Source organism: Cucurbita pepo, chromosome LG03 (assembly GCF_002806865.2).
Source record: "Cucurbita pepo subsp. pepo cultivar mu-cu-16 chromosome LG03, ASM280686v2, whole genome shotgun sequence".
Lineage (NCBI taxonomy): Eukaryota > Viridiplantae > Streptophyta > Magnoliopsida > Cucurbitales > Cucurbitaceae > Cucurbita > Cucurbita pepo.
Genome location: NC_036640.1, coordinates 6093407 through 6108084, shown reverse-complemented (window position 1 = coordinate 6108084; position 14678 = coordinate 6093407). Strand labels below are relative to the sequence as shown.

At 37.9% G+C, this 14678-nt stretch overlaps 1 protein-coding gene across 2 annotated transcripts; it reads right to left on the bottom strand.

The window, feature by feature from the left end:
- Positions 1-1458: 1458 nt before the first annotated feature.
- LOC111791504 (tryptophan synthase alpha chain-like) lies at positions 1459-13625 on the bottom strand. Of its 2 annotated transcripts, none has more exons than XM_023672878.1 (10): positions 13248-13625; positions 12939-13085; positions 12784-12849; positions 12307-12415; positions 10489-10565; positions 8859-8936; positions 7485-7562; positions 7318-7377; positions 7072-7244; positions 1459-1482 (listed from the first exon to the last, which is right to left on the bottom strand). In XM_023672878.1, exons 1-9 carry the CDS (start codon positions 13434-13436, stop codon positions 7110-7112), a joined length of 939 nt encoding a protein of 312 aa, XP_023528646.1. In that variant the 5' UTR covers positions 13437-13625; the 3' UTR covers positions 1459-1482; positions 7072-7109. The 2 variants fall into 2 exon arrangements, with proteins under 2 accessions (XP_023528646.1, XP_023528647.1); XM_023672879.1 differs by lacking the exon at positions 1459-1482 and adding an exon at positions 6778-6943.
- Between the last annotated feature and the right edge of the window lie 1053 nt (positions 13626-14678).

The window sequence follows — 14678 nt, the reverse complement described above, 5'->3', positions numbered from 1 at the left end:
TAAATTTAAGCAAATAACTGTATCCACAATCTCATATCATTGCAACAAATTATCCACATGGATTTTATTTTATTTTTCTAGGCATTATGTCTCTAATTTTTTATTTTATTTTATTTTACTTATTCAATTGAAAAAGATTTCCACTAATAATTATATTTAATTCATATATGTACCAAATTTCATCAAAAACAAAGCAAAAGAAAAAAAAAATGGTGGAAGTTGTTCACTCACCAGTATCTCCTCTCTACATCACAATACATAAGTTGTCCTTGTGAACAAAATCAAATGTTTGCATATTTATTGGTGTCCATACAACGCCCATCATTTTTTCCTCTTCGATTCTAGTATGTTTACTGGTTGGCGTTTTCGACATATCCTCTTCCAACATCTCTTTTAGGGCATCGAATGGTGGTGGTTCTGGGACGTAGTACTCCTCTAAACCCAATCGAACATCCTCTTCCACCTGCTCGAAAACATTTGATGTCATCTCTGTAAGTGAGAATAGTGTATGCTTTTTGCATTTGGATGACCATATGTCAAATATAAATTTAGAACAATATGAATTTGCAATCTTACCCTAACCCATGCATTGAATACCTAGCACTTGAACTCTTTATTCCACCCAAATTCACTCCAGGCACGTCTGAGTATCTCAACAATTGTCTTGTACTTAATCTTCATACATTTTTAAAAAAAAAAAAATTGTTAAAATTAGTCATTTGGTTGTGTATTATAACAACAACAAAAATCTCAAATTAAACGAACGAATAAAAAATTTTGTGGGCTAAATGTAATTTAGAAATACATGTTTCTTCCACCGAGCACGTTACTTGAGGAGTATAATATCTTTGTTCAGCATCCACCTACAACATATGGAATAAGGTAAGACATAATGAGAAAAAAGGAAGATGTAACGCCTATAATTTTCTTACCCTAAATTAGTGACACCACTATATGAAATACACACGTGGAAACTCATAATAAATAATTTTAAAATAACGTCATGGACTTATATTTAATTCAAAACAAAAAAAATAAAGATAAAATAGTCTTTGCACATAAAACAAATTGCATTAAAAACACCTATCAACTACTAAATGAAATTTAATGTGTTATATTGCCCTACCATGACTTGTCTTGACTTTCATGGACTTTACAGTGTTCACCGTTATTCGTGTATAAGAGCTTTACCTTTACTAGAAAAATATAAGGGTAGCACGTGGCAATACCCAGCAAGTTACCCTACTATTGAGGTTAGTAATGCAATCACACACAATAAATGAGTGAGACCTATCTTTTAAAACTATAACATGACCTTAGGCTCTTTTCAGTTCCGAGCAAGGTTAATGCATGAAACTTCTCCACATAACCCACGTACGAGCACATGATTCCACCAGACGAGCTCATATACATACCCCCGGGCCTGACTTGGTCGGACATAACGCATTACACATTACTAGACGACTCAGAAAAGAAAAGATCCTGCATGATATCATGGCGAACATAAATATCGAAGATACGCGTAACATAACGAAAAAGTATCTCGATGCACATGACATACATACATGCAATTTTCATTCCTAACATACCATTTATTTCATTTCTCCTTTCCTCGATAACATATTTCATATATGCATCTTGTATACATGACAAACATCACGTAATCCATCACATAACTTTACATGGTAAGACGTAACAATTTATACATGACATTTCATTTCATTCATAATATAGTGTAATTGTAAGGCCCACGTTTTGGGCCCATGGTCCAATAACTAAATAAGAGTTATAAAAAAATAAGCCTTAGGGTTCAGCATGGCAGCCAAACCCTTAGCCAGCCACCGCTCGCCGCTCTTCCTTCTTTCTGCCGCTGCTGGCCGCTCTTCCTTCTTACTGCCGCCCGCCGCCCTTCTCTCTTTTTCACTTTTCTTCCTTAAGCCGCTGCCACCCAACGCTCACGGTCCCGCAGCCGACTGTTTCCCACACCACTCCATGCCCCTTCCCACATCAGAAAACTCCCGCCCAGCACCCACATCGCCGCCGCGAGGGAACGCCATCGTCGTTGCCATATTCCACATCAAGAGGATTAAACACAGCAAAGATTCAACGCCTATGTAGGAAGAAGGCTCAGTTCGAGGGGAGTCGGACCGTCGTTGATTAGAAAAGGCCAAGAAGGCAGTCCTCAAGGGACACGCCTATTGAAACTAAATGTTGTCTTTTTGAAAAATGGGTCGAACAGAATTGTCCTATGGCTAGGTGTTGTGTAATCTGATTGCCGAGTGTAATCTGATCACTGTGTGGGTAATCTGATTGCTGTGTGTGTAATCTGATTGCTATGTGTGTAATCTGATTGCTCTGGGTAATCTGATCGCTGTGTGTAACCTGATTGTTGTGGAATTTGATTGTGGTGTAATATGGTTAGGTTGTGTTGATGTGTAATCTGATTATGGTGTAATATGGTTAGGTTGTGTAGTCAGGATAGGTGGATAGATGTCTATTGCCGGCATATTGTGCTTATAGGTAGCCACGGCTAAGGGGTTTGTGGTAATAGTTACACGCTGTGTGTTTCAGGTAACTAGCCACCAATAGTCACTTTTGGGGTGATTCTAGAAAACGACTATCCAGGTAAGGGTTACACGCTGTGTGGTTTCGGGTAATGTTTTCGGGTAATCAGTCATTAATAGTCAATTAGAGGAAATAAGGTGAGGTCCGAGGTCCTTGTGGTAATGGTTACACGCTGTGTGTTTCGGGTAACCAACTAGAAATAACCACTTTAAGGAGTAAAGATGGCGTTGAGGTTGTGGTGGCAATAATCACCTGTGGCATGTTTTGGTTGATCGCCTTATGACGATTTATATGTTGACCCCAATAAGGGAGTTCCTTACTAAGTATTTATATACTCATTCTGTTTTTAAAATGATTTTTCAAGCGAAGCTGTGGCACGGAGGTGACGAGTAGGATGCCAAAGTCAGTCACGTGGCGATTCAAGAAATTTTATGTTTTTTTTTTTATAGTCTCATTTGTGGGAGAGACGTTTTCGCACTTTTGTTATTAATTTAAACTATGTTGTGGACGCGAGTTCGTGAAACTAGGCGGTTACACCAGATTCCCTTAGATTTTAAATTTCCTTTGTTTTGAATATCTGTTTTGAATATCTTTAGGCTTCCTGCTTTGTTTGGAATATCTTTGATTTCCTTTTGATTTTAAATTTCTACTTTATTTTGAAAATCTTTAGGTGACATTGTTTTTTAAATTTTTAAACGGGTACTCCGCACTTGATTTCTAATAAATGATCGTTTTTCATGATTTTCATTCTTTCCAAATAAATCACATTATTTTTCGTAAAGTCCCTAACCGCTACTCATATGGTTGTTAGCGTACCAAAACAAGCAGCAGGTGATTATTGCCACCACAACAGCAGGTGATTATTGCCACCACAACAGCAGGTGATTATTGCCACCACAACAGCAGGTGATTATTGCCACCACAACCTCAACTTTACTTTTTAAAGTGGTTATTCCTAGTTGGTTACCCGAAACACACAGCGTGTAACCATTACCACAAGGACCTCACCTCCTTATTTCCTCCAATTGACTATCAACGGCTGGTTACCCTGGTTACCCGAAAACACACAGCGTGCGTGTAACCCTGCTTGGATAATTGTTTTCTAGAATCATCCCAAAGGTGACTATTGGTGGCTAGTTACCCGAAACACAGCGTGTAACTATTACCACAAACCCCTTAACCGTGGCTACCTACAAGCACAATATACTGGCAATAGACACCTATCCCGACTACACAACCTAACCAGATTACACCACAATCAGATTCCACAACAATCAAGTTACACAACAACACAACCTAACCTTAACCGTGGCTACCTACAAGCACAATATGCCGGCAATAGATACCTATACCGACTACACAACCTAACCATATTACACCACAATCAGGTTCCACCACAATCAGGTTCCACAACAATCAGGTTCCACAACAATCAGGTTCCACAACAATCAGGTTCCACAACAACCAGGTTCCACAACAACCAGGATACACAACAACCAGGATACACAACAACCAGGATACACAACAACACAACCTAACCATATTACACAACAATCAGGTTACACAACAACACAACCTAACCATATTACACCACAATCAGGTTACACAACAATCAGGTTACACACAATTACCCAGAGCGATCAGATTACCTAGAGCGATCAGATTACACACACAGCAATCAAATTACACTCGGCAATCAGATTACACAGCACCTAGCCATAGGACAAGTCTGTTTGACCCATTTTTCAAAAAAACAAAACGTTTAGTTTCAATAGGCGTGTCCCTTACCAGAGAATCTGCTTTCTTGGCCTTTCCTAATCAACGTTGGTCCAACTCCCCTCAAACTGAACCTTCTTCCTATGTAGGCGTTGAATCTTTGTTGCGTTTAATCCTTTTGATGTCGGATCTGGCAACGACGATGACGTTCCCTCACGGCGGCAATGTGGGTGCTGGGCGGGATTTTTCTGATGTGGGAAGCGGCACGGAGTGGTGTGGGAAACAGTCGGTTGCGAAACCGTGAGCGTTGGGTGGCAACGGCTTAAGGAAGAAAAGTGAAAAAGAGAGAAGGGCGGCGGGTTGCGTCAGTAAGAAGGAAGAGTGGCCAGTGGCAACAGAAAGAAGGAAGAGCCGCGACTGTGGCTGGCTAAGGGTTTGGCTGCCATGCTGAACCCTAGGGCTTATTTTTTATAACTCTTATTTTGTTATTGGGCCATGGGCCCAAAACATTGGCCTTACAATATATTGTAAGGACCCAGATCCACCGCTAGCAGATATTGTCCTCTTTGGGCTTTCCCTTTCGGGCTTGCCCTCAAGGCAAGGCTTTCAAACACGTCTGCTAGGAGGTTTCCACACCCTTATAAATAATGGTGGTTTGTTCTCCTCCCCAACCAATGTGGGACATCACAGTTCACCCCCCTTCGGGGCCCAGCGTCCTCGCTGTCACTCTTTCCTTCCCCCAGTCGATGTGGGACCGCCCCCAAATCCACCTCCTTTTGGGGCCCAACGTCCTTACTAGCACACTGCCTCGTGTCTACCCCCTTTCGAGGAACAACGAGAAGGCTGGCACATCGTCCGATGTCTGGCTCTGATACCATTTGTAACGACCCGACTTATCATATAAGTAGCGGTCAAGGCCGTTACAAAAAATAATGTAATTTATTTAGAAAAGAATTAAAACCATGAAAAAAATGATCATTTATTAGAAATCAAGTGTAGGGTACCCTTTAAAAATTTAAAAAAAAATGTCGTCTAAAGATATTCAAAACAAAGTAGGAAATTTAAAATCAAAAGGAAATATGTTATGGACGCCGGAACTAGGCGGTCACACCAATATCTTTGATTTCCTTTTAATTTTAAATTTCCTACTTTGTTTTGAATATACTTACGGGCATTGTTTTTTAAATCTTTTAAAGGGATACCCGCATTAAATTTTAGGGGCATTGTTTTTTAAATCTTTTAAAGGGATACCCGCATTAAATTTCCTATTTTGTTTTGAATATCTTTAGGGGTATTGTTTTTTAAATCTTTTAAAGGGGTACCCGCACTTATTTTTAATAAAAGATCGTTTTTTATGGTTTTCATTCTTTTTCAAATAAATCATATTATTTTTCGTAACGGCCCTGACCGCTACTTATATGATAAGTCGGGTCGTTACAGTAATGGATATCATGTGACATGACATACATCACATGACAACGCAAAGAGCATAAAAGCATCACATAATTAATATGGTACATGCATGAGCCACGGGCATACACCATCATACATCAATCAATTTGTTAACTCCAACCGTAAGGTCACTTACCTGATTGTTAAATTGATGTCACCAATCTATTCGATTTTTACATCAATTTCAAGTTTAAACTTTTGCAAAATTATTTCTCGATTGTTAAATTGATGTCACCAATCTATTCGATTTTTTACATCAATTTCAAGTTTAAACTTTTGCAAAACTATTTCTCGAAACTTCATAATGGTCATGTGTTAGACTTCTAAACTTTGTATGGATAGAGTCCTCAAATGTTTATATATAATATTATTTTTATTAGGGGTGTTTTAAGGAAGAGTTATTTTAATTCATGGTCTAAAATTTCTAAAATTTCTTTGAGTTATATTTCACAATTCACTTCCTTTTCCATAGTATACTCTCTAATTATTATTTCCCAAAATCGAGTTGCGTTCCATGTTTTGGTTTTCGTTATTTCTAAATATGTTTTCGTTATTTCTAAATTGTGTTTGGTAGTAAAACTATATTATAACAGCGCTGGTTGAACCTAATTTTTAGCCAAAGTCTCTTTGAAGTTGTGGTTGAAGTAGAGTCGGCTCCGAAAGGGTCTACTTTACTTTCTAATCGGGATAGCAGGATTGAGGGTCTACTTTACTTTCTAATCGGGATAGCAGGATTGACGCCCTTTTTAGAACTGAAAAATCCATGTATTTATGTGGATGAGATTAACTTATAGGGGAGGGAAAGAGAAGCAAGCTACCTTGCATCCTTCTTTCTATTTTTTCCACTACGAGTTGATGTAAGGAGGAACCCTCTTTGAACTAGGTGCCCTCGAAGGATATGATTCTAACTGTCGATTAGCAGGTCTTAGGCACGAAATAATAACTCAAATTTCAAATCATTCCCTTGCTTTAACTACTCATGCTATGGATGTGGGAGCATAACTCCATTCCCGTAGGCTTTTGAGGAGCGGGAGAAATTACATAGTATTAAAGAAGAACCCTTAATAGAAACCATAAATGTCTTCACATATTATCCAAACTCATAGAAAATGTCATGTTTCATTGGATCTTCTGAGGTATAATTATTCTGATATGGAGCTTAAAGAGAAGGCAATCGGAGACACTGATTAATCAGGCAATCATCCATTGGCTACCAAGAAAAATAATAGAAAATTTGCTCATGATATTATTGACAAATACCTTCAAAGAAAATATGAGCTGACATTTTTATTGACTGTTAAAAGAAAAGGGAAATCTTTGAAGAGTAATTTTGAGCACCTGTTTATAGATGAAAGAAACAGCCCTCCGTTATTCAATCAAGAGAGTGCAGATTTTAAGGATTTGGTGAAGGTTTCAAGCTCCTTCAAACCCTCCTCAGGGGACTGGGCTTCACCCAACAGCTTCACCATAGCACTACCAACAATAACACCATCTGCCCCCCAGCCAGCCACCTATGAACACAGCAACATATCAATTATATTGTACAATTGATTGGATGTTATGGTATGTGATCAAGTTCTTTACCTGTTTCACGTGCTCAGGTTTTGATATACCAAAACCAACTGCAACTGGTTTTTCCGTAACCTGTGGTGGATAGCAGAATGTGAGGCCTCTAAGTTGCAAATCAATGCCTTTTAAAACATCAACAGATTTCAGGTACATTTCATGGATTCATTATTAAGCAGACATACCTCTTTAATTTCCTCAAGGAGAGATTGAACTCTACCACTGACTGATGTGCGGGCACCGGTAACTCCAACAGAGCTCACCTATAGTTTGAATGACAACAGATTTCATATTGCAATCCGGACAGATGACAATGGAATTCTAATTTGACAATGAAACGTTAATTCATAATCACCGAGGAGATTGAGATTGTTAGGAATCACGACCATCCACAATAGCATGATATTGTCCACTTTGATCAAAAGCTCTCATAGTTTTGCTTTTGGTTTCTCCAAAAGGCCTAATACCAATGGAGATGTATTCCTTATTTATAAACTCATGTTCAAACCTTATTGGTCCCTTAATTAGCCAATGTGGGACTCCCTCCCAACAATGCTCAACAATCCTCCCCTCGAACAAAGTAGTACACTATAGAGCCTCTCCTGAGGCCTATGGAGCTCTCGAACCACCTCTCCTTAATCGAGGCTAGACTCCCTTCTCTGGAGTCCTCGAACAAAGTACATCTTTTATTCGACACTTGAGTCACTTTTGACTACACTTTCGAGGCTCACAACTTCTTTGTTCGACATTTGAGGATTCTATTGACATGAAAAAGTTAAGGGCATGGCTCTGCTACCATGTTAGGAATCACGACTCTCCACAATGGTATGGTTTTGTCTACTTTGAGCATAAGCTCTCATGACTTTTTTTTTAGTTTCCCCAAAAGGCCTCATACCGATGGAGATGTATTCTTTATTTATAAACTCATGAACATCCCTTAATTAACCCAGGTGGGACTCCTTCCCAACAATCCTTAACCCTTAACAGAGATGATTATTTTTTCGTCGAAATCCATGCTCTTTCTTTCTGGGCTATCTATAATTCTGTTTGTATGTGAAGACAGCCAAAACAATATACTCCCATCAATGATTTGTTCTCCCCAATGAAAGGTTTTCGAAATTGAATATCGAGTTTGGAAGAAACTTTTCAAGTCTTTTAGCTACAACTTTGGTAATGATCTTGTACAAATAAGGGTCGAACTTGGATGTCTAAACTTTCTCAACTTTCTAGCATGTCACTTTGTAGGAATATGACAAAGGATAAGTCTCATTGGCACCCACATTGTTAATATCATTCTGAAAATGAATCTTGGAACACACTAGATATGCAGCCATAATACTGGCAAAATAATTGGAAGAAAGAACTTCAATATGAACACCTTTCTTCTGATTTTGTTATAGAAATATGAGTGGAATTGAGTTAATTTTTAAATACTAAATCCAAAAAAGAAAGAAACCCACTAAATTTCATCTTTTTATGAATGGCACCGAGGCACCAATGAGATGACAAAAAATCAAAAGTTAGAGCATATAAATGCATAGAAAACAGAAAGGCCTTACAAGATATACAAATCCTTCTGAAGCTTCAACGATGTTTTTCATCCTATCTTTTGGCGTGGTTGGTGTAGTTAAGAGTACCTTTAGCAATGTAAAAGAACAATATAAAATAAATAAGAACAAGCAATCAACTCAAGGTTAAACGAGCGATTATCTTATAGAAAAAGTGAATATAACAAGAATGAGTCAAGGGATTGGCTATACGTTTCCTTATTAAGTTGGTTCTACTCCTAGAGACAATAGAAAAAGGATGCAGGTTAGTATAGTTGAACAATTGATTCATATAATTAATTTCTAGCATTCAAGGCAACTGTTTTCTGCATTAGCAGCTAATCATTCATGTGATTAACAAAGTTTATTCTCATATCCGCTCCCGAAGATTTTTTCTTCGGGTTCAGGGTTCAATCACAAGTTTAGTTCTTCAACTCTGAGATTTGTCTATTTGGTCTCTGAAGTTTCAAAAGTGCATCGGTCCCTAAACTTTTAGTTCTAATGGTCCTTACACTTCCAATTTTGTTACTAATAAGTCCTTGAAAATTCAAAATTTTAAAAAAGTCATTGATCTATTGTAATGCTCTATGCCCAAGATTCGGATAAGGACTTGAAATATGGATTCGACACCTTATTGTTCTAGCATTCCCCTACATCCCCTGCGACATGACCACATTACCTGTTTGTCGTTTTAAAGAGTGAATACTACTATTTCCACAAACCAACACGGGTCCTTTGTTCTCATTCACATGTTTTTTAGGAAAATTCCTAGGAGGTCACCCAACTAGAATTGTTTCAAGTAGAGCACGCTTAACTTTGAGGTCCTATGATTGAGCCGCCACTTGTTTGTATAGGTAGTAACTTCAATTCTTTTAAACATTTGTCAAGAATTCTATCATCAGGATCACTCTCATTCAAATGTGGTCTCTGTTCATTCATGTACTCCTATTTTACTCAGGCGTCACATCTATTCTATATATATATATTCCAATTTAATGTCTAATGAAACCCAAACTTTTAATTTTGTGTCAGGTAGATCCAAGAATTTTAAAAAATTCAAAAGTTAAAGGACTAGATTTGAAATTGTAAACGTTCATGTCAAAGTCTAAATTTGTAATTTAACTATAATAAAACTATCTTTACCACTGCAGTGAAGCAGTTATCAAGAACCATGGAATATTTCATATGCTAGGCAATGTTCCAGAGGTCTAGAGAAGAGAGTCCAATATCTTAAGCGAAATCACAGTTCCATCTCTCTCCTGGCTTATTGATAAAATATCCTTTGAAATGAAGCAAAACGTACACCCCAGCAAACTTCCTTTTTTTAATGATCTAATCTTCTTGGAAAACAAAGAAGGGTGTACCACTTACGAGAAAGAACCTCAAGTAAGTAAAGTAGTTAACCATGGCTCTAACCAGGGTGGTTCATGACTGGGCTAATAAAAAATGGTCTCAAGCAGGGAAATGGAAGGCGGGCGGAAAAGGCTTGGCTCGGCGCTCAACGGACCTTTTGTTTAGTATTGCTTTATGAAAGCTGAGAGATCTACTCCAAACATTAAGTCCTACTACATAAATATCAAAACCTAAAAAACTAGAAAATGATTTACAAAATCTATAAAACCATTATGAGAAAAAATATCACCAGTTCAATATTGTACTTCACAGCTTCCTCTCTCAAAACTGCAGTCTCCTCAAGAGGAACATCTGGAACAACAAGCCCTGCAAGAAAGTGCAATATGACCACAAACATGTTCAGAAACCCAAGGTTGAGAAAGGTTACACATTTTCCATAGAACTTTGTAAACCAAGAAAATCTAAGTAAAAATTCTGTACATAACACGTAATAATATATTTTGAGTTCAACGATTGTTAGGGTGGGAGTTGAACCATCGACCTTTGGGATGATAATTTATCCAACGTAATAATATACTAACAACTCATGCAATACTCTGTACAGCTTTAAATGCAATATTCCCATTTTATAAAGAATTCAAGCATCCCTACCCACCTAATATTAGGAGTATTGACATATTCTTTTCAACCGTTATATTATAGGAGCTTGAATAACAATCATGTAGCTGATTGACTAGTTCAATGATCAATGGTGAATCGAAATAGACACATATAATGTTCCAACGTGTTTGCCCATTTATTGCTCATGGAGGGGGTTGAGCTTAGGATGAGTTTAAGTCCAACACATGTTGACGGGAACAGGCTTGAGTAGTAGCCTCTTGCTCAAGCCGCTGCCACCTAACCAGCAACCTGACCCTAAACTTGAATGCCCAAAACTTCATAAATAGTTACCCATCCCCGCTTCTCCCTCCTTTCCTCAACGTTCCGCCCCTTCTGTCCCCCAAATCCCAACCCCTCATTTTCCCTTCTTTCTCTCTCCCTTTCTCTCTCTTCCTTTGTTTTCCTATCCTTAAATCAACTAGAACTCTTGTGAGATCCCACATCGGTTGGAGAGGGGAACGAAGGATTCCTTATAAGAGTGTGGAAACCTCTCCCTAACAAACGCGTTTTAAACCGTGAGACTGACAACGATATGTAACGGGCCAAAACGGACAATATCTGCTAGCGATGGGCTTGGGCGGTTACAAATGGTATCAGAGCTAGCCAACGAAGATGTTGGGCCCTCAAGAGGGGTGGATTGTGAGATCCCATATCGGTTAGAGAGGGGAACGAAACATTCCTAATAAGGGTGTGGAAACCTCTCCCTAACAGACGCGTTTTAAAATCGTGAGGCTAACGGAGCGATACGTAATAGGCCAAAGCAGACAATATCTCCTAGCAGTGGGCTTGAACTATTACAACTCTAACCAAAACTCACGTTGCATTTCATATTCGCTAGCTTCTAAAACATATACCCCAAACACAATTTTCCTAAATTCATGGTCCGAATTTCTAGACTACTAAAACTTGACCCCTAAACATAGTTTTCCTAGACTTGGGCTCATGAAACTTGCACACATGTTTGCCTCAGTTTTGGCTTCCTATAAAACCGCACCTAACCACAAGTTTTGTAAACCCTCCACTACACTTCCAAGCTTAAGACATTGAACCCGTACACTAAACGTCCCATACGAAACAAGGAATTGTTCCAAATACCAAATCTGGAAATTTAGGAATTACACAAGCTCAATTGAAGTAGAACCTCCCATAAAGTGCACAATGAAAACAAATTTTAAAAAAGGATCTCCAAATACCATGTTCTTTTAGCAACGAGTGATTAGGCATCCAAACCAAACTTTTCAACTTCATTCCATTCACTGGGATAAAGATGCTTTAAATACAGTATTTATATGCAAGTTGTAGCAAAGACCAACTAGCATTTGAATCAATTAACTATTGGCCTAGCCTTTAGCACGTCATCTTGGAAGCAGGACAGAATTATATTAATCCGAAAAAAAAAAAAAAATCTAATTTAATAGAAGAAGATTTGTCGAGCTTGTTAAATTACCTCGTACACCAGCATCTCTAATTGTCATCATGAAGTTCTCAATACCACGTTTAAGAATAGGGTTGTAATATGAAAAAAGGGAAACTGGACAAGATAGTTCAGGAATTACCTGACCAGCCAGAAACAAATTGAAACATGTTAAACTCAGTTTCATGAATGAAGGGCTAAAGGACTGACCACATAGAACTGGTAACATAGTTCCATAGACATTTGATTTGAAGATGCCATGTGCAAAAAATAAAAAACATGTAAACTCCCAGTTTCCTAACAAATTGAGTACAAAGCTTTAGAGCCTGTTTAAATGCATTATCATCTAAATGATTTCGTTGCTACACTCAATAACAGATCTGCATACTGCAAGTCATTCTAGACATAGCTAACGAAATAAGTTTAGGCTATTCTTTCAATTGCATCAAATAATTTAAGAGCAAAAAGTGGAAGTGGAAAAGAAGCTGATATTATTTACAACAATATTACCCCCTTCAGCATAGAAATGATTGCATTAAAGTTTGTCTCCCTAACCAAGGCCCGAGTGGCTGCAGCCTACAGAAAAACATTCATAAAACAGCTGAGTAAGGAACAATAGATTAAAAATGGAGAAATGGAAGGAAAAAAAGAATTAAAAAAAAAACCTGTATAACAGGACCATCTGCCAAGGGATCCGAATATGGAACCCCAAGTTCAATTATATCCGATCCACAGGTGGAAAGCACCTTCAATGCCTCAGCCGTGGTTGAAAGATCAGGATCCCCAGCAGTGATGTAGGGGATCAATGCGACCTTTAAAACATGCATGCAGTAAGAACAACGTTGATCAATGGAAAAATCCCATCAGACCACAAACAAAGTAGCAGATAGAACCAATCAGTTCCTAATACTTTTAATTTTCTATCAAATTATTCTCCGTAATCAATTCCATCAACAGTAGAAAGAGACATTTACCTTGCCCTGCTCTCTCAATTTGTTGAATGTTTCGGACAATCCAGCAGCAGGGGAGGCTGTAAGGGCGGCAATCGGAGCAAAGCGCTTGGATTGGAAGACGGAAATGGTACAAGGACGTGGGGAAACGATGCGCGTAGTGGGTATCTTGTTGAGGGGAAGAAACCTCGAAGATTTGAAGGCAATATCCATTTGTTAAAGAGGGATTTGGTGGAATTTCAGATTGTCAATGGAGTTTCGGTTTTATATTTGGTTTACGACCGCTGTAGTTGCCAAGAACAAGCAGTGTTGCGTTGTTGTATCGACAAGTTTTCGAAAACCAGAGGCGAAAAGAATGGCGGCAGAATGCTTTCATAAAATTAGGACTTACCATGTTCCAAGTGATGTCACGTGAAAATCTACATCCAAGGCTTCTTAAATTCTAAGCGATGTAGTCTAAGTCATGAACATGTTGTATGGTAGGAGTTTTAGGGGTTCTTGGGTTTCTGAGTCTTAGGACCTTGGTCCTTTATTCCTGAGTGATGCCTAACATTTTTCTTGTCTTAGTGGACCTAGAGACTGCGTGGGTACTTTTTCTTGGTTTTTATCTTTTACAACTCTCTTCTTAGTTTCTTGGGTTTTTAAGTTCTTGCTCCAAGAGTTATTCTTGTGGCATAAGTCTTGACTTACTTTATTAAGCCCTAAAAAGATCATTGGTATACCATGCATGAGTCATTTAAAATATCATAAAGATCATAACATGCTCTTGAACATTCTAGAAAGATCACGGGTCTTGGCTAGAGGGTCATTAGGAGTAGTCTTGTATTATTCCTCAAATCTTAACTTATACCCCAACTCGGTTTAGGTTCTAAATTTGATTCAATCTTCTTGAAATATTAGGTAAACTTTTACGTTCTATATTGGGTCATTTGGAAGGTGTTTGGACTTAAAATATCTCAAAGGACCCTTAAAGACATAAGAATATTAGTTTTTACAACTCATGCGTTGTCCAATGAATCTGTGGATTCCGAGTGGTGGTATAGAGAGACAAATGATGGTATAGAGAGACAAGATTTTTGTTAAAATAAGGAAGTTTCATAATATTTGGAAGTCATTTGGGTCATGTATCAAATGTATTTTACTATAGGGGCATTATGGTCATTTTACATCATTACTGGTTTATCTACTTCGCCTTATCCCATAGCCATTAAAATTTCATGGGCATCAAAGTTCGTTTAGTGGTTTTTTTAATGTTACTTGATCAGCAAAATAGACGATTTAGGTTCTTTTTTCCATATTCCTTTAAATCATACTTATCTTTGGATTCATATTGAATTCTAAGTGATTTCTACAAGTATTTCTTAAGAATGGTCCAAGATGACTACTTACTTGACTTTGACGTTTGGGACCTTCGTTCTCGAACTTTCAATATCCTAATTACTCTAATTTTTCTTT